At 38.6% G+C, this 19,930-nt stretch overlaps 1 protein-coding gene across 1 annotated transcript in view; it reads left to right on the forward strand.

The window, feature by feature from the left end:
- The window catches only part of mmp17a (matrix metallopeptidase 17a), a 93,706-nt gene extending 81,300 nt beyond the window's left edge, over positions 1-12,406 (forward strand). Inside the window, exons 9-10 of the mRNA XM_067574739.1 lie at positions 106-363; positions 10,524-12,406. Coding sequence (XP_067430840.1) covers positions 106-363; positions 10,524-10,849 — 584 coding nt within the window. The 3' untranslated portion in view covers positions 10,850-12,406. The remainder of the gene's footprint in view (positions 1-105; positions 364-10,523) is intronic.
- The last annotated feature ends 7,524 nt before the right edge of the window (positions 12,407-19,930 follow it).

Below are 19,930 nucleotides of genomic sequence, written 5' to 3' on the forward strand. Positions count from 1 at the left end.
AGTTGATATTAATATTTTTATGTATTTCAGTTATAACTGGATGCATTCCAAACTATACAATTTATTTCTTCCTTCAATTATTACCTCTTTGTCCACCCTCTTCAGGTCTAAAGTACTGGATATTTAAAGACAATAACGTGGAAGAGGGTTACCCACGTCCAATCAGTGACTTTGGCCTACCCTTGGAGGGTGTGGATGCGGCCTTTGTTTGGATGCACAACGACAAAACCTACTTCTTCAAGGACAGCCATTACTGGCGCTACGATGACCACCTGAGACGTATGGACCTGGGCTACCCTAAAGACAGTACACTTTGGAAGGGGCTGCCGACACAACTGGATGATGCCATGAGGTGGTCTGATGGTGAGTAGCCAGAAAAAGGCACCCTTAATTCTTCTTTGCTTTTCGTTTTACTTCAGCTAACTGTCAAATCGCTGTAAAGCTGATGTCTCTGAATATCACAGAGATTTAAAAAAACATACAAATAAATACCAAAATCTAAACAGAGCCACAAATAGAAATTTCCTTATCACTGGAAAACTACTCAAAATGTGACGTTTAGAAAACCTTTTGTGGCCCTAAAGGGAACTGTGAAAAGTCAGGGAAAATTGCATCACTCTGGTAATCCTGACTTGGAATTGGAGACCAGAAATTTTATATGAAAAACTCACTTTGACAAACTGTTTGTTTGTCATTATTCAGGTCTGCAGCACTAGCTGGCAGCTCCTCTTCTAAAGGCTACAAACAATTAACATAGCATAAATGAAGTAGCTGCACACACACACATACATACATACAGAAATCCATCCAGGCATATAGATATCTAGGTTGTTTGCAAATAATAACAAATAATCAGTGACCCATAAAAAGTGAGCTGTGGTTATGGAAAATGAACTGCACAGCAGTATGTTTGCCTTTAGGGACCTTATGCATGCAAGCTGCTCAAGTTTCCAGACAGCAAACTTTTTAGATTACAGACACTGAGTCAGTCTACCAGAAAGTGCTTGTAAGACTGGCATCTTGGCTCGCCTACAACAGCCTTGACCTTTACACTGCAAACACAGAGCCGTGTTGGGTGTTATAAATCCACAAGCTGGTCTCCCCATTAATCCAAGCTGCCACTGTGAGCTCAGGGGAGTCAGTGAGGTTCATGGGGAGCACCGTTAGGAAAACACTAAGATGGGATGACAAGATCTCTAATCTAATCAAGGAGGTCCAACAGAGAATATTCCTCCTGTATTAACCTTAGTTACCTTGCAAGGCAGCTGGATTCATGAGATCCCAAGATCACTCGAGAATCTATGTTGTAAGGCTTCAAGTTATGCGCTTCTGGCCCAATCAGCGTCCTAGAACTACTGGTAGCAATGGATGTGACGACAATGAGAAGCGATAGCCCGTGATAGATGGTGATAGACAGATGGTATATCCAATCACCAGCCAAGTATTTTTTAAAAGTGCCTGCCATCAAACAGTTTCTAAGGATGGTTTCTCAGATGGTTCTGTAGCGTAGACTATGTCTACGCTATGCTGTCTAATTTGTAAAACATTTTTGTGTGAAAATGACTTGCATGCACATTTGCATTTCCAGACTGATTTTGTAGATACCATCTCCCACACATCTAAATCCTCTCTTCTTCGTTCTCTTTTATCAGTTGGCAAACTGCATCATAGCCAACATCTGGTTAAGAGTAAGACAGGCAGCCCAGCTAACCAAATCTGCTATATCAATATTTTAAATGAGTGATCACAGCGAAAGTTAGAGATGACATAAAGTCCTTTTTAACTTTAGTGCCACACAGCCCTTCACTGGGCAGCTTGTGTCATCGTTTTGCAAAACCTCAGTTTTCCCCATACGCACAGAAACACCAAGCTGGCGTTTTAGTGTGAGCTTTACACACTCTGGAGACTGTTTTGGAAAAGCTCAGTTTTTGGGAGAGAAAACCACAGTTGTATTCTGGATTGAGGGTTGAAATGGAGAGAAAAAGATGTGTTGACAAATTTAACCGGCTTAGTGTGGATGTACTCAGTTTTATCTCAGCTGCCCACAGTAAGCTGGTTAAATTTGCTGAGTAACCGTCTGTGTCTGTAGCTGCCCAGTTACAGTCAGCTGTGTGGCAGTAAAGTTAATTTCTCCGAAATCTCTCATTTTCAATGTCAATATAGCCAATTACACAGCTTTTGTGTCATTAGCCTCTATTTATGTTGATTTTGTCAACCATAAAATAACAATTTTGTCAGCTGAGCTGTGTGTCCTACTCTTTATCAGATGTTGGCTGTGACAGACTGAAAAGAGAACATAGAAGACATTTAGCTGTTTTCTGTTGTTCATGTGTTTCAATTTGGGCAGAGATCATTACAAAAACGGCTGTAAATGCTACGAAGAAGCTATTTTAAAATTCATATGGCATAGTGTAAATTTAATCTGAAGTTTGCCATTTGAACAATTGACCAGTCTGCCAGCTTGCAATTGTCCTCCGTAAAAGACATGAATGACTCTAAAGCAAGAAAAAAGGCATTAAGAGCATCTGCCGAGTTTGTCTCTTTTGGGCAATCATGCATTTTATTGAACGCTTCAGTGAGTCAGACCTCACAGTATCTGTCTCAGCATCAATTTCTTCCCTATAGCAATCAACCCTCTCAGCCAGTCACAGTAGCTGTCTCACATACATACAAACACACCAGTAAACACACCATATGAACTACATTGCATTGACTGAATCATGCAAAATTAATACTAATATGAGCTGCTCAGACTATGATAGTTTTGATAGTTTTTTAGGTTGGTGTTTGTTTTTATTATCAGTTTAGCTGTGTTTTTAACATCTTGATTTACATCTCTATATACTTGTAGGTCGAGTCTGCACTTTGTTTGCTCCTATTATGATTTGACTCACACATAACATCTCAGTCCTCAATCGAAACTATCCTGATAAAATAACTCAGTAATGAGTAAATGAGCAAATATGTCATATTACTTATGCACCCAATGTAGCATGAATTTGCATTTACTCATGCAGAAATGTATTGCTGTAAACTGATGTAAAGCTGCACCAATAAATGTTTTCATATTAAAGGGGACCTATTATGCTTTTCCCTATTTTCAGTCATATATATAATGTTACAGTATTGGATGTTCATGTTAAGCATGGCCAAAGTGTCAAATAATGAGGTAAACGTATGTAGAAGTAATCCCTGTGAGCAAAAAGCACCGGCTTCAGACTAAATTGAACATTCAGTGTCCAACTTTTTTTTTTACTGTAGCCCAAGCTGACATCGGCTCGTGACAGATTTCTTTATATGGACATCTGCTCCACGCACAGCGCAGGAGTTCACTGCTCCGCTCCGCTAACATTATGGCATTTTTTCACTCTTTTGGGTTTAGTCTAGCTGACACGCTGTGAGTGTTTTTCAATTGCACAGCACGCCAAAGTAAAATAAGTTGTTGTTGCTGGTCATCTGCTGCTCTTCATCAAACATCATCATCACCATGGCTGTTTGTATTATTCTATTCCTCCCTGCATTATTTCTAACTGATACGCTGAACAAAGAGATCTAAATATCTCCATATCTTGTTGTGTCGTGAACTGTTTTCTTAGCACCACTAACCAAGCTCTGCTAATTCGGTTAGGAACACATTTAATTTCCTGTAAATTCTTCACAATAAAAGTCTCCCATTGTTTAGTATTTTAAAAGCTTTTAATATGAAGCAGTAAAGCAGGAAATGTTGGGTTTTCATCAGCAGTAACTTAACAGGACTCAGATGCAGCTTCCCCTTGGCAGGCCTCCGGAAAGCTGGCCAATCAGAACAGAGTGGGCCCATCAGGAGGTGGGCCTTAAAGAGACAGGAGCTAAGACTGCCTGTTAAATACAGGTGCTGAACTGAGGGGCTGCATAAAAGGCCAGTATAAGAAAAATAAGGAGTTTTTTTAACTGTGAATCATGCAAAGTTACTCTAATGGAGTCCCAGAATGAAAATATAGAGCTAGAAATGAGCATAATAGGTCCCCTTTAATGACTCAAATGACAACTTTAAATGTGAAAGGTATCACTCATAGTGATAAACCCATAGAGAATTATTGTGTGTCTGCTGGATGAATAGATAGGCATCTGTTAACAAGTTCATCATATCTATTTTATTAAGTGATAATATGTCAGTGTTGTTTTTACAGCTTATTTTACTGCTACAAGCCTGAAAGTCAGTTAATACTGCTTTAAGATTTATGTTCTTCTCTTTGTGAACATAATCCCCAATTCATCATTCCAGTTTGGCTTTGAACTTCCACCTGCAGACATTAGGTTGATCAATAATTGAAATGTGTTGGAAATTCGGCCAACTACAGTCAGTAACTGACGTTAATAATTTATAAACAAGTAATTACAACTTGTACAGTAGATGTTTGTAATGTTCCTCTGTGTGTATTTGTGTGTTAGTCTATATCTATCTGTTTGGTTGATCAACATGATTTCAATGGCATAATTTGTTAGTGTGCTCGCCATGACAAAAATACACAAAAGAAGAATCTGAGAGGTTTTTTTAAGTGCATTAACATAAGACAGTATTTTAAATCACAGTTTCACCAAATCACTGTGTTGAAGACTTCTCTTCACTGTGCTGCCCTCAGCTTAGCCCCAAGTTGTCTCTGCTCATCTCCACTCTCAACCTGACTTGTTTGTTAAACTTAGATGTGCAAGTCCAGTCCACACACAGATGGCAGACAGCATCATTTCAGCTATTCGTGGCTCTCAGTGACCACAGCAAAGACTCCATTCTTTTTGAGTGGGTCCTACTTATCTGTTGCCACTGAACAATAAAAATGTTTCTCTGTGACAGCATGGGCACTACCTTCTGTTCATATACAACTGAACTGGTTATAAAATATAATTATAATGAGTGGAATCTCTGAAACACATCAGGGAAGAAGTGTCAGTGCCAGATGGATGTCACGAGTATTGGCTGATACTTTTTATGACGTGGTCAGCCACTGGCCCATCCACTGTGTGACAACTGTCACACAGACCACACTTTACCTGCCCTTGTTGAAACTTTCTAATTAACAGGCTAAAGTGGTTGGAAGAAAGCAGATTAATCTAGTACAAGAAATATGTCCATACAATGATTACTGATTAATGGAAACATTCACAGCAGAAGACACTTGAAGTACTGAACACATGTTCTTGAAAATGTACTGAGTTCACATTTAAAATATGGCTCTCATAAATTCATCCATGTACAAATAATCCCATCAGACATTTACTGGCGTCCAACTCACTGAAATGGTTTTAACAACATAAATTAGACCAATCATTAAAGAAAGCCTGAGGTGATATTCACATGCAATTATATTAACCAGTAAGACATCTGTTCAAATGCATAGTATATATCATTCAATTAGTGTGTGTGCTGATGCATTTGTGTTCAACCCGTCCTATCTCTCTCTTTCACCTCCCTTTTAAACCTTCTCCTAACCTTCTCTTTTTCCTCCTCCTCGGTAACTGAACGAGACTGAGTTTATGGTAGGAGGTGGGGTGATGTGATCATTACTGGAGCATGTCATGGCTGAATCTGCCATGTCGGTAATCTTTACGGACTACAGCATAGTGCCTGTAAAACATTCTTGTCTCTTACCTCCTATAAAATATCTAGTGCCTCTTATAAAACCCACATAGATAAGTAAGCATGAGAATGTATGTGTGCATATGTGAGTTCACAGATGGCCCTGTGTAATTATGTATGGTGTTAGACTGACATTAACCATTATAAAGACTCATTATTAGTGTGTGTTGCAATAACATATAAAAATAATCACAATGTACCACTTAGAAATATACTGTAATAATACAGTTTTGCATGAGGTTGCATGAGGTTGCAGTGTAAAGACTGAAATTATTGAACAAGTTGTGAGTTTCATTGAATATTTCTGCTGTTGTAATATTTGTGCCAGCATGACAGTTTGATGCCTCTGGTCTGCTTTTGGTGTACATAACACATACGATTTGTGGCTGCAGCTTACTTGTTTTGACATTTCTCTCACAGTTAGTACTTGCAAAGTAAATTCGTCATGTCATTGAGATTTAGACTCTCTGGCTAAATAGGTTGAAGCTTAGGGAGCCTATTTCAAAACTTGATTTAATCACTAAGCAGCATGTATAGGCAGATGTGGAGGATAATAGTATAAGACTTAATGAGTCACAAAATGTGAAAGATGAAATAACTGTGAACGACTCAAGTAATATTAACGGCAATGAACACTAAGGCCATTTCTATTCCAAAGACATAAAATTTCAGTTCTTTGAAAAAAAAAAACATTCAGCTTCATCATATTGGGTTAGATTGATTTGTGTGAATTGACCCTTATAAACAGACCAAAACAGTTATGTTTACTCCGTCATATTCTGTGTAAAATGGATATTTAAAATACCTAAAATCATTTTTTACATACGTATGTGTTCTTATACGTGTTCTTTATAAAACCAGTTTAACCCTATCTGTCCCAGCAGAATGCAGTGTGAGGTCCACTGTTAAAGTGAGACTTGCGCACCAACCAATTCGTGTATCTTGCTGTCAATCAACATATCAATAGTTCTGATCCTTAATCCAGTCAAGCAACATGTGCACATAAAAGTTTGGTTGTTTCCTTTTGTCCTTAATAAGGGACGAGAATGTTAAGAATTCACTCAGTAATTGCCAATGTTATTTATTAGTTTTGATGGATTAGTGAACTATTCATATTGTTGACTCTTGACCCCCGTGAAGAAAGGTCATGACATGGTCTGACTATAAAATTTGTGTAAAAGTTACTTTGTTGTACCACTTCTGTACTTGTCGCATTTCTCTAACACGTCTGTGTTATTCATAGGTCATAATACTCTTAGTTTAACCGAAAATCTCTAGATTTCACTGGTTATCTGTGCTACTGTTTTTTTTAACCCTGTGATGCACAACATATTCAAAACCTTTTAATGCACAACACGGGTCAAAAATGACCCGCATTGATTTTCAATATTATTCGATACAAAGCAGAATGTTTCATTCATCTTTGAAGCACAATCATGTGCCACCCAGGATTTTAAGAATTCATTATTTTGTTTTTATTATTATGTCATTATATAATTTTCTTTGCCTTGCTATGTAGAGAAAAAATGTTGTGTACACAACTTAAATTTGCAGACATGGGTGAAAAATGTCCCACCACCACCACAGCATGGAAGTCAACAGTATGATTTTTTTTTTTAAGAAGAGTCAAAAAACATAATCATACTTGTTTCAAATGTATTGTTTTTGCAACAATTCTGACTATACAAAACAATTAATGCTTGAAATGTATTTGTAACTTTCCCTTTATAATATACACATCACTATAGCACATCACATAATTGATTACAGTGTTATTGATCTGGATTGCAATTTTAATAACCATTAAGACTGTGGTGAACAATACTTACAAATTTAACAGTGTCAACATCCATCATCATGGACAATCATATCATATAACCTCGGTGTGTTTGTCACCATGATCCTTGCACATAGGTCTGTCACACTGAGAGCACCAACCGCTGACTTTTCAAACATTGTAGTGAAATATGCTTTTAGTAATCATGTGAAGCTGATCCCTCAGGAACACTCACTACATTTGAATCCTGTGGGGCACATGCGGGATCATCATCTTCAGAGGGCTCTATTTTCATGAACCCAGTGGACAGATCATAGTCAAGTGTGCCCTGCTCAGCCCGCCAGGGCTGTGCCCAGCGCACTTTTGCTCTGTCCTGTGGCACACTTGGGTATGGGGCGGGATCAAAAAGAATACATTATCATACATTATAGGTGGGCGTGTTGGGGGCTGTGAGAATTGTGGCCAATCCTATTTGCTAATTTGATCCCCTTTAAACACAGAGCTGTCCCCATCACGACACTCTGACAGTTTAGGAATCCTGTGGAGAGTTTTCCTCACAGGAAACCTTAAAAGTTTTGAGGCATAGAAAGTTTCAAATATGAATACAGCAGCTTAAATATGCTGCCAAGAGCAGATGATGTCTTTTTTAAGTTGAATTCCCTTTTCTGGAGGCGCACTCATGAATAAAGATTGCAGTGTGCCACTGGATTGAGCTTGCCACACCCTCAACTGCTTCTCCCCTCCCCCTGTGGCTCATGGTGAGTCACCAAGATACCAAACTAGCACTTGTGACGAAATAACCTCAGTCCGCCGCAGGAAAATAGCAGCTCGCCACCACACTTCGCTCTGGCACAGATACTGAGACTTCAGATACTGAATCGGTGCTCTGAATTGCCTTCTCATCTTGTACTTGTACTGCAAGCATCACGTCTATAACCGTGTCACACAAAACCATCCTTGTTAACTGTCATGTCACTGACCTGTGACACAGTTTGATCTGACAGAGGGTCGATGATACTGACACGTGAGGCGGTTTGATCAGAAAGGAGGTCACAAATTCATATGACTCAGTTTGATTGGACAATGGGGTATTAACTTTGACCTATGATCCATATTTGCTGGTGGCTGGTCAGTTCGCCTGTTTTGAGTCTGTTTTGAGGCGGTAAGTCTTTCCTTGGCAGCACTTTGGATCATGGTGCTATAACAATTATTCTTAGTTTGAATAAACATAAGTAATCATAGACTTAACCACCACTATGTGCCCATAGTTTAACTATGTAGTACAACAGTAAAATCAGACAAAACAGTTAAATAACACTCAGAAACACTGATTGTTCTTACAAAATACATTCCCGAATCCCTCTCCTTGGAAGGGAGCAATCTGCAATAAAATAAGTTCCTAATTACACATATGTAAACAGATCAAAGGTTCCTATCAATTCCATTGAGAATACATGCGGGTCATTTTTGACCCATGTTGTGCTTTTATGGGGTAGTGATACAAAAATGTTTTTTATGCAAAAATAAAATAACATTCAATTAGTGTTTGTTATGTTAAAAATAACTTAGTTGAGGAATTCATGAAATATTGAATAAAATGCATAACATACACAAAATAATTTGCTCAGGTCAGTTTTGACCCATGTTCTGCCATTCTCTTAAATGCATTTTGTAACAAAATATTTCCAGGCAAACTTTAATTCTACATTCTACATAATTGTATTCATACATGAATGCAATTATTCATTACTCATTTTCATATAGTCCTGGTTATTCTGAAGAAGATACAGTACACCCATATTTGAAGCTAATAAGAGACTTTGAGAGGCACATAAATGGAAATATGACAAAACTGCAGTTTTTGGCCTGTGATTGAAGGGGTTCAAAAGACATGTGATATAAATCTTAGGGTAAAAAGTAATGTATTCAGTACATTTTACATTAAAAAAATATAGAGAGATCATATAATATATTGTGATAGTTTAGTCTAAGAATATCACACTATGAAATTATTATATCAGCATGTGCCTGTTTTTGACATTTCCTTTGACTAGACCATAGCCTCAGATCTGGAGTTGGTCCCCCTGGTCCTGGAGAAAGGTTGCCTGCTGTTTTTTAACAAATAGGTCAGATGCTGAGGACATGCTTTATCATAGGGATTCATAATGTTTATTTGAAATTACATTGTTTTGGTAACCTTTGCCAAGCCAATACCCTTTACATTCCCTTTATATGAATGCTCCCTCCAGTTGGCTGTCTAGATTAGGCTTTGATAAAGCAGTTGTTGATGTTCAAAACTGGCAAAGAAACAACCAATTAGCAGGAGGTACTCAGTCCTTTAGGGCATTCTCACTGGGAGCAAGCAACATCACCTCTCTCCCCTACAGAAAGCCCCAGCTGAATGTATGGAAGCTCTTTTCCCAGGTGTCAGGTGTTTAGAGGTCTGTCTTGTGTCTGAGCTTTCGCCAGCTTCAGAGGTCTTTGTCCAAGCTCTTTGATGTGTTTGTGTGGGAACAGGCCACGTGCAAAAGAGGGGAGGGATATTCCCAGGGGAAAAAAAGCCTAATTCCACAGAAAGACGCATAGAAATACATATATTTATATAAACCAAAACACACATATACACAGACCTTAGGGCCAGGGAACTGGAGGCACATCAAAGAATTTATCTGCCTTTAGTCTGCTTCCACAAACCCAGGATGAAGACAGAGCAGTGAGATAGAGAGATGAGAGAGAAACGAAGATGTGATGACCTCTTAAGATGAGCAGTGACTGAGAGACAGACAGAAACAATGGAGAAATCACAGGTTTAAGAGATGAATAAAAAAGGTGATGAGAGAGAAATGGCATGATGAAAACAATGCTGTAGGCAAAAGCAAAAAAAACACCTTATATAAAGCAGCATAAGAACATTTTTAGTAATACATTGTCTTCCTCAATAATATATTTGTGTTTGCAGTATTTTAATACTTAGTTTGCATCCTTGTTGCACAAGGTCTGCATTAAGGGTGAAGACATCTTCTCCACTTTTTGTGAAGTTTTGTTTATGTTCTAGTTTGTCACTGTCTCTACATAAAAAAAACGTGCACACATACCAACCCTGTAACCCCTTTCTTCTCTCTCCTTGTGAAGGCTCGTCCTATTTCTTCAAGGGGAAGGAGTACTGGCGAGTGCCTGGCAGTGACATGGAGGTGGAGGCAGGATACCCCCGCCTCATCGCTAAAGACTGGCTGCTGTGCACTGAGATGCAGTCGGACTCTCCAGACACAGAGCCCAAAAGCACCGAGACGAGAGTCAACGTGCACCATCACCCAGACCACGCAGAGAATGGATACGAGGTGTGCTCCTGCACCTCTGACACTGCCTCGCCTTTAGGCAACCGCCCCTCCCCATCTCCCATCTGGCTACTGCCGCCTCTCTGGACACTCTCACTAGCCCTCCGCTCTGAACTGCTATGATGCCAAAGCATGGGACAAAGTTCTCAAGCTGGGTGCAAGAAAGAGACTCACTGATGGAGTGCCAGAGGACACTCAGTCTAAATACAAACTGGAAAATTTTGTTCATATAAATATCAATTAGTATGTTTTTGCTCTTATTTTTGTGTTATTTATTTCACATGCCATTTAATGGTCATTTAAAGAGCCTTGCAGTATGGGTAGTACATACAGTTATCATAATATCATACTAGGGTATGCCTAGTAGGCATCAATCTACTGGCGGTGGCAATTCTAGTACCGTGCTTTACATATTGAGTTACATAAAATCACAAGCTCTATCTCTTAGTTTCTTCTTGAATGGCTAAACTGTCATCTCTGCAAGGAAGGCTAATTAATGAGTGGACTGATCAGAAATATGTTACACATTAAATACAGCAGTACTCTAACAGCGCTTATATTCATTACTTTTTTCATATACAGCAAGTTTAGAGCAATAATGAAGGGCAGGTAGACAGGTGAATGGCATCCTGGGATGTAGATTTTCAACAGTTAGGTAGACAGGTGAATAGGTAGATGGGTACATTTTTACCGTAAAGGAATAGTTCAACATTTTGAGAATTTAAGCATACATATAAGCGTACCACTCATATAAGGGAGAGTGGTATAAATCTTCTCATCTAACTATTGGCAAGAAAGCAAAAATGTGAATTTCCCAAAATGTCAAACCATTGCTTTAAATAAGCAAACGTCTGCCAGGCTGCTTACCACCTTCCAGCATCCTCCACCAATCAAACAGTTAGGTTCAGGTTGGTTACAGTTAAGGTTATGGTGATTGACATGGTTGGCGTTTTGGTCCACCAATCCTAGAGAAAGAGACATGTTTTTTACTCAACAGAAAAGTTTCCTGACAGACTCAACCAGGGCAAAGAATAACACATTGGGATATAGATGCCACAGTTAGACAGGTGAATGTTACCTTGGGATATACTGTAGATAGTTAGGTTTACAGATGAATGGCCCCCTGGAATGTTGAAAGGAAGACACATGAATGGCATGCTAGGATGCCGACAGGTAGATGAATGGCATCCAGGTCTGTAGACAGGTGAATACCATCCAGTACAGCTACATAAAGAAAAGGGTGCCCCGGCATGAAGGAAGCAAGATGAGTGACCTCATTTGCCATTCAGAAAGTTCAAATCCAAGAACTGCTTAGAACTGCTGCTCATGTATCTCCATGAAATCATCACTTCCACCCCTGGTGCAGAAGCATCCCCTGTCCTTATCAGAGGCAATATTGGTTTTGTTGTATATTTTTGTAATGAATATGGATAGGTTGTGACTCCATATTGCTTTGATCAGATTAGAGTTCACTGAGCCTTTTTCCTCACCGCTGGACAGTTTCCTTCATCAATCCAAGCTCCTTCTGATGATGTCCGTAGTCGACCTCACAAGATAGCAACTGGATTTATTCTTGCTCATATATTTACCTTTAAATATAGACACAGATATATTTGAGTTGAAATGTTGCAAGTGGAGTGTATATTTGAAGGTGTGTTTTCTAATGTAAAATATTTTTGTAGAAAAATAAAAGAATCTGAATGACTTGGCCAAGAGTGGTCACATGAGTTTGTACTGAGATATTATATTTTGAGTCATCCGGCTGTTAGGGCTGAGTGTGTAATTATTTAGTGTCATTTAAAGGGAGCCGGGGCTTGAAGACAGATGAAGGTAACATGACAGCTTGCAGACAGCAACTGGGGAGCAGTTCTCCATCTCTCTGATGTTGTTTAAGCACGTATTCTCTTGTGATGGTCACTGCTGTTCATCATGAACCACGCCAATCTCGCCACACTCTCACTCTGAGTTGTTTTATGAGCCGATTTGATGGCAGAGGATATATATATCCACGTTTCTTTAGGGAATCACAGCAGAGAAGTAATGCCACCTGATCCAAAAATATTCTGCAGCTCAGATACCACTAACTCAGAGATCAAAGTGAACAGTTGGTGGCAAACAAGTAAGACAAGTGCTCGGGCACATTGCAACGTGATGTCGGTCACAGACTTCCCCCTCACTTCAAAATTACATGAATTATATTAACTCAGAGGCTACAGATGACCTCCACCACAATATGCACTACTAAACTTCTTTTTTTTATTTAAAATAAGCCTACAGCTTGATTGTTAGCTCCCCATTTGTTCTGTTTATAATTGCATTTTTTTTATTCTCTGTCCTGAGATTACATGCAAAAACACAATTATGGTTGTATTTTGTTGTAATACTTCTGTTGTGCTATTCAATATTTTTCCCCCCAAATTCTCATAATTTATTATCATGTTGGTTTAAAATGGTTTCATTGTTATTCTCTCTGCATCTCCCCTTTGTCACGCCTTGCAGGCCGGGGTGTGACACCACTAAGAGCAGCAATTTTTCTTCCCTCCTCCTGACACACTTGAGTGGTGTTAATTAACTGGTATGGCTCGGCGGCCACAGGGAGAGCGGACCTACTCCCAGGGGCAAATGCAGCACGATGGGGTCACTTTCCAGCAGTTTGTCCAACTGATCCTATTTTAGCAGCTATTTTAGTCAAACTTAATTGTTAGAATTAAAACAGTGTGTGTATACTGTAGGTATTTGCTTAAAGAAACATAATGAGGGCAGTGTCAAAAAGTATGTTTTAACTGTTAAATTTTGATTTTAAGCTTTTTTTTTATTCCATTATTTTATCAGCAGTTCCGCATTCACTGTATTTAATTTATACATCTAAACCTGACAATTCTGTGAAATATTTCCGGTCACCCAGATTTGCATCATTAATGTTGAGACTTCTCTGTCTCCTGAGGCTCTGAACTGTGACAGTTTTGTGATTTAGGACCTACAGTATAATTTATGAACTGATTACAAAAGTGCACACACAAAATATACAAATAACATATTATACATGGTATTTTATTTCTTTCATAACAGCTTTATGGAAAATTTACCATAATTATTATGTTTTGTGATGAACATCTGGATGGAAGCATGAATGAAACCACTGATACAGCTTTGATGATGAGGTTTGGGTTTTAGTGGGGAGACATTCAGAAAAAAAAAACAAAGAAATGAAAGACAAAGAGACACCAGACATTTAGCTCGATATAGCTAACATCTGGAGAAAACTAAAGATCTACAGTAGATTCTTTTTTAATTACAGAAGAAGAACATCACTGCTGTTTGTTGTTGATCATATAGTTCCTTAGCAGAAACACACAACCTTTGACTACCACAGTAAATTGAAATACAATTCTAAGAGCCTGTGCAGAAGAATAGACCTGTTGAGTCCTCTGTTAAACAGTGTGTATATGTATTTGTGTGTGCACCACTGTTCCCACAGTCACTGCACAGTGGAAAGGTGATGCTTCAAGAGCCCGTCCCCCAGTTGATGCATGGCAGTAAGGTTGAGCGGAGGGTCTGCAGAAGGAGCTGGTTCAAGCTTGAATCATTTGACAGACTTGTCAGACTGGGCTCTGCTCTGGCAACACTCTGCAGCTGCATTCCACAAAAGGTCACTGAATTCAACTTTTGCCCACGCAAGCCAGGGGAGGCGGCCAGGAGAGTGGCTAAAGGAAAGGTGCACCTTTACGTTTCAGTCCAAACTTTGAGTAGAAGTATGGCTTACACTCTTAAAAATCTGGTTTGACAAAGTGACGGTGCAGGACATGGGGATTGTCACTTTGATGGTGTTGCAAAAATAGAGACATGGAGTACAGGGACAAAGCTGTAATGTCATGTGGGCACATGTAGAAACCTCTCAAAATTCATCATTATTCTGCTACAGTTACGCCAAAGAGCAGAGCAGAGAGGGTACTCAGGTTGATGTTATTATGACACACAGGCAGAGTGAGCAACAGAATTTAAAAAAAGCCCAGCACAGAGCAGAGATACTCCTGATTTCTCCAGACCATCAGTCTGGCCTCTCTCTGGCAAACAAACTGACACATTTTATCAGTTGATGACTGTGAAATGCCCCAGAGGCCCTCAATCCAGAGATAAAATGGCAGCACATGACTTTCTGAGGCTTATTATTCTCATTTATCATTCAAGAGGTAACAAGTCGAACGTGAAACAAAACAAACAGGGTGTATTGCTTTGCATGTAAATGATTTAGAGGTGTGCAAATGTGTAGACACCGTTACTACTTCAATTCTGATGAGGATGATGACCCCGTAAAGTGAATTTCATATTCCGAGAAAGGCACTAGCTCCTGCCTTTTTTTTTATTTAGACGATTGAAAAAAAGTCACCTGTTAGCTTCACTGAGATTAAGAGTTGTGGAGAATGATTAGTTTTGAAAGCATTTATGAGGGCGTCTCTTCACACAGCTAATGTAATATTTCAATAATCTATAATGTGACACTAATAAAGTCTGATAGTTAACGACGTGTGTTTCCAACAGCAGGAGTTGGAGCTATTTGATGCTTCAGAAGACCTTTATATCCAGTTGTAAGTTATACCTAAGTCTCCCCCCTGAGTCCGAGGCTCCTTCAGTTGTAATAGAGTGTATTGAATTCCCCTCAGCTTCTCAGTTTAATTATCTGGCATGACCTATTGGCGGGGATCACATGCTCGAGCATAGCAATGCAGTATGCAGACAAAACTATTATGCTGATCAAGTCTTAAAAGTTCATCTCAGAGCGGAGATAGGTTTGAAAAAGCAGTGACCTTCACAGCAAGATTCGCAGCTATCCATCTACATGAAAAAATTGGCGACCATTCAGCTGTGCAACCTTTTCAGAAAGAGGGTAGTACAGTGTAAGGGTGGATGTTAGAGTGAGGAGATGAACAAGGCACAGTGCCACACTGCCACACCCCTTGATGTTAGCTAAGTGAAGAGTGGCCATAAAGGAGGTGGCTGCCCTCTGGCCCTCATTCAATGGGGTAAAGTCCTTCATGATAATAGCAATGAATAATAATAATAATAAATATGATTCATGATGTACAAGATATGTAGCTCAAAGTGGTTCACAATGAGGAGAAACAAATACTCTCGCTCACCAAGTACTTTATTAGGAACACCTGTGCAATCTAACGCAATCCAATACAAGAGGTTAAGTAGGTGATAATTCAACTTTATGTTAGTGGGTGGTGGTGGTGGTGTACTGGAGTGCATTATATTGAAACGTGTTGATAACATTTTGCCCCCCTCATGTATGTTAATGGGGTGGAGAAAACATTAGGAATGCTTTTCAGTATAATGTACTTCAGTAAACTACCGCCACCCACTACAACCTCAATAGCCTAATAAACATAAAGTAGAATTGCTACCTTTCTGACAATGTCAACAAAATCTGAAAATGTATGAGCTTTGTAAAGGTAGAATTTATGGTAGAGCTGTTGTATTGGATTGCATTAGATTGCACGAGTGTTCCTAATAAGTGCTCAATGAGTGTACATCCAAAAAGAAATGAGAAAACATATTAAACATATTTTTGTAGTGGTTCAACTGCAAAAGCAAAATGGCATTAATTCAAATGTGACAGCATTTAGCCACATGAAAATTCCAAACTTAACTAAAAAGGAATATTGGGCTTTTGTAAGTGAAAAATAAAACAAAAAATATCATAAATTAAATTTCATAACAATACTGTATATATGTAACTTAAGTTATGAGCTTTTTAACATGCATTGTTGTCTTTGGGTGATCATTAGTTTTAACACTGCTAAAATGCATCACACATACGGTACAATGTGCCCTGACAAAACAGGTCATAATGCCCTTGCATGGATGCGCTGTGTGTGTGTGTGTGTGTGTGTGTGTGTGTGTGTGTGTGTGTGTGTGTGTGTGTGTGTATGTGCGAGTAAGTGTATTAATATGCGTGAATGTCAGTATGATCCGTTGTATAAATATCCAATTCAAAGAGAAACTTAGCAGATGACTTCCATTAAGTTTGTATATGTCGCTACAGTATATTGGGACATTTCTGGCTGTGGTGTCTCTTTAACCAGAGTGAACACCTGAAGGCCATTTCACCAACTGTCACCAGCCCAGACTTAATGTGGGGCAGTAAGAACCAATCAATCATTCCGAGAGAACCACAGAGCAGATAAAATATTGAAAGTCAGATCAAACCCCTGCAGAGTGGACACCTGTGATGGTGGCTGGTGGGCCGCTTACCACAAAATACACCAACTGTCCTGTATAGTCAAACTTTCTGACACAGTGAAACACACTGAAGAGAAGAAGAGTGAAAACTGAATTACTTTTTTTTTTTTTTTTAATATATGAATGTATCACAGTATCAGCCTAACTTTAGCCTGTTGTCAGCAGTGCATCATTATACAGACCTGCACTGCACTGTGAATGTATCCAGATTCTTGGCTCAGGAAAACCAACATGACTAATTCATGATAGCATGCACCAGTGTTGTTGGATAATACTGCACCAGTATTATACACTAACTGGCGGCTATCTCACTTCATATCAGCTAAGGTACATTAGCTCTTTGATATCAGATTACCAGTGGGACTGAGAGTGGAATGTTTCAAGGTATTCTCACTGGTCCTTCCACTGTATGCCAAAACATCTGAAAAATGAATAAAAGAATAAAAGTCTTCGCTTAAATAATTGATATTAAATAATGGTGTGACAATGTTTCCATCACAGCTCAACTGATGAATAATTATTATCATATTTTAGTATGAGATCTAATTAATGGTAAAATGACAAAATGACTCAAGATGATTACTTTTTGCAGTGTTTACCTGTATCCTTAATTTTAACTGTGCTTAAAACAGTGAACAATGTGATCAAGGTCCATTAGACTCTTTTACAGTCCTCCACTGCCCTCCTCTGGTACAGAGAGTGTGCTAAATGCTAATCCATTAACTCACTGTTGAGCTGCCTCAAGTTAGAAGAATCTGTCAAGTCCACAAAGATCATGTATCTTTTTGTCTGTCCTTTCTGCAATACATCCACTGAATAATCCACCCCTCACAGACAGTACGTGTCTGTGAAACGCTGGTATTTTGTGTTATGAATTCATATCACAGTCTTTTTTGCTGTGCTTGTAATGCTAATTATATGCACGTTTATCATCTGCACCTGACTGTGAAAAGGCTTTCCTCTTAAGGAAAAAAATCAATCTTATATGATAATTACTGTTTTTGCCAGAAATGCACCAACTCATCAAACCAAATAGAAACCAAAGAGACTTCACATTAGATTTAGCATCTTATTAACTTTTGCAAGTTTAACACTTGAGTTTCCTGCATGAGACTGGATTGAAGGACAGTAAGTGGATGGTCTCTGTTGTTTATAAAGAATAATAAAAATCCAAAGTTGGTTTATGTAAAGGGGGGAATAAAATATGGGAATAATGGCCTGAGTGGGATTTTAGAAATAGAAGTTTTATAAATAGTACACATAAAAAAACTATTTCCATTCATCTTTGCTTACTATATGAATAAAGAAATAAATTCAACTGATTTTTAAGTCTGTTTTTGTGTGTTTTTCCCTTAAATGCATCCTGCATGTTTTTAACAGCTTCAGTAATCTTCATCATTCACCACACATTCCGTCTTTTCATAAGGGCAGATTATAGAGATCCCGTCGTTCAGATTCTTTAGACAGCCACCAGTCCCCATAAGAGGCTGAACCCTGCACATCTCCTCCTCAGCAGCCCTCTTCTTCTCCTCTGCATTGCTTGAAAGGGCCTCCATTTTTCTTTTATTATTTAATCTTTACCCAGATGTCCTCCAGCCTTAAAAGAGCCTTTGGAAAGTTGCCTGCTCAGAAAAATTAAAAGTTGATCAAATACTCATTATACAGCTTTAATAATGCTGGATACTGACATAAAAAATGAAAAAAATGTGAATATATTTCACACATAATATAGTTTGTGGCTCCTATCCTCTCATAAAAGCCCTCTAGATCTTGCTGTCATCATCTTCCTATAGTTTTTTTTGTCCATTTATTTGATGTTCTTCCATCTGCGACTGATCCATATGTCTCTGTTTTTATTCAATTTTTTTCATTATCTCAGCCCATCTAGCCTCCAGTCTCATCCTCTCTCCTGTACTTTTTCTCCATTTAAACATTCAACAGCCTTCCCTCTCCTCATTGCCTTTCACTTTTCTCCTCATTTGCCCTCATTCTCCATGTTTTCTCTCACAATCCTATTTATTTTTCTTTGCACATTGTTTTCTCTCTCTCTCCTCTCTCTCTCTCTCTCTCTCTCTCTCTCTCTCTCTCTCTCTCTCTCTCTCTCTCTCTCTCTCATCAGCTGTGGGTTTCAAAGCACAGTGCAATTTTTATTCTTCCCCTTTTCCCCCTCTCCCCCTCTATGGCCTGGCTGGTGCTTTAATTCACAGGGAGAAAAACTGGTGTTGGAAACCACCCTGTAGGCCACCCTCTATAGCCCACAATGATGACACTTACAGTATAATGAGGATGATGGTGATGATGAGGATAGTCCTTCTCTCCACCCAGTGGTGACTTTTTAAAAAATGGTGTGGTCACCATTTATAACTTTAGTAAGGGGAAATATAGTATTATTCCCTCTCATTCTAAAAGAAGTGAGTAATTTTAGCATATTGTTGGACAAATTCCACATACTTAAAACAAAAAATAAAAAAATAGTTTTGTTTAAATTAGCCTACCTCATTACAAGGATTCCCCAAAAGGAGAACCTAGTGAAAAAGACTGTCATGTCAAACATGTAGTGTCAAACTGTATTTGAAAAATGAATTTATTTTCTAAATAAGTTTATTAATTATTTTACCATGTCCTGTGAAGTTTTTATGTGTTCTGATATGGAATTCTCTACCCTTCTCTCAAGTTTTGATATATTGGTTTTGCTAATAAGACAGAGAGAGAAAAAAGAATGTATTATTATACAGACTATGATGAGAAGTGCTTAACCGAAAATGCAAACAGCATAATGCTGTGCTATAAATTGTTTTATACATTTATTTTTGTTGCATGTAGCTTTAAGCTCAATTTAGATTGTTTTTTTATCAATATGTGACACACTCCCTTTCACACTGATTATTAGTTTTCTCTCTCCACATTAGTTTCATCATTTCCCGACCATACATAATTTAGCCTACATATACACACATT

The sequence above is a fragment of the Thunnus thynnus genome, chromosome 19 (genome assembly GCF_963924715.1).
Source record: "Thunnus thynnus chromosome 19, fThuThy2.1, whole genome shotgun sequence".
Lineage (NCBI taxonomy): Eukaryota > Metazoa > Chordata > Actinopteri > Scombriformes > Scombridae > Thunnus > Thunnus thynnus.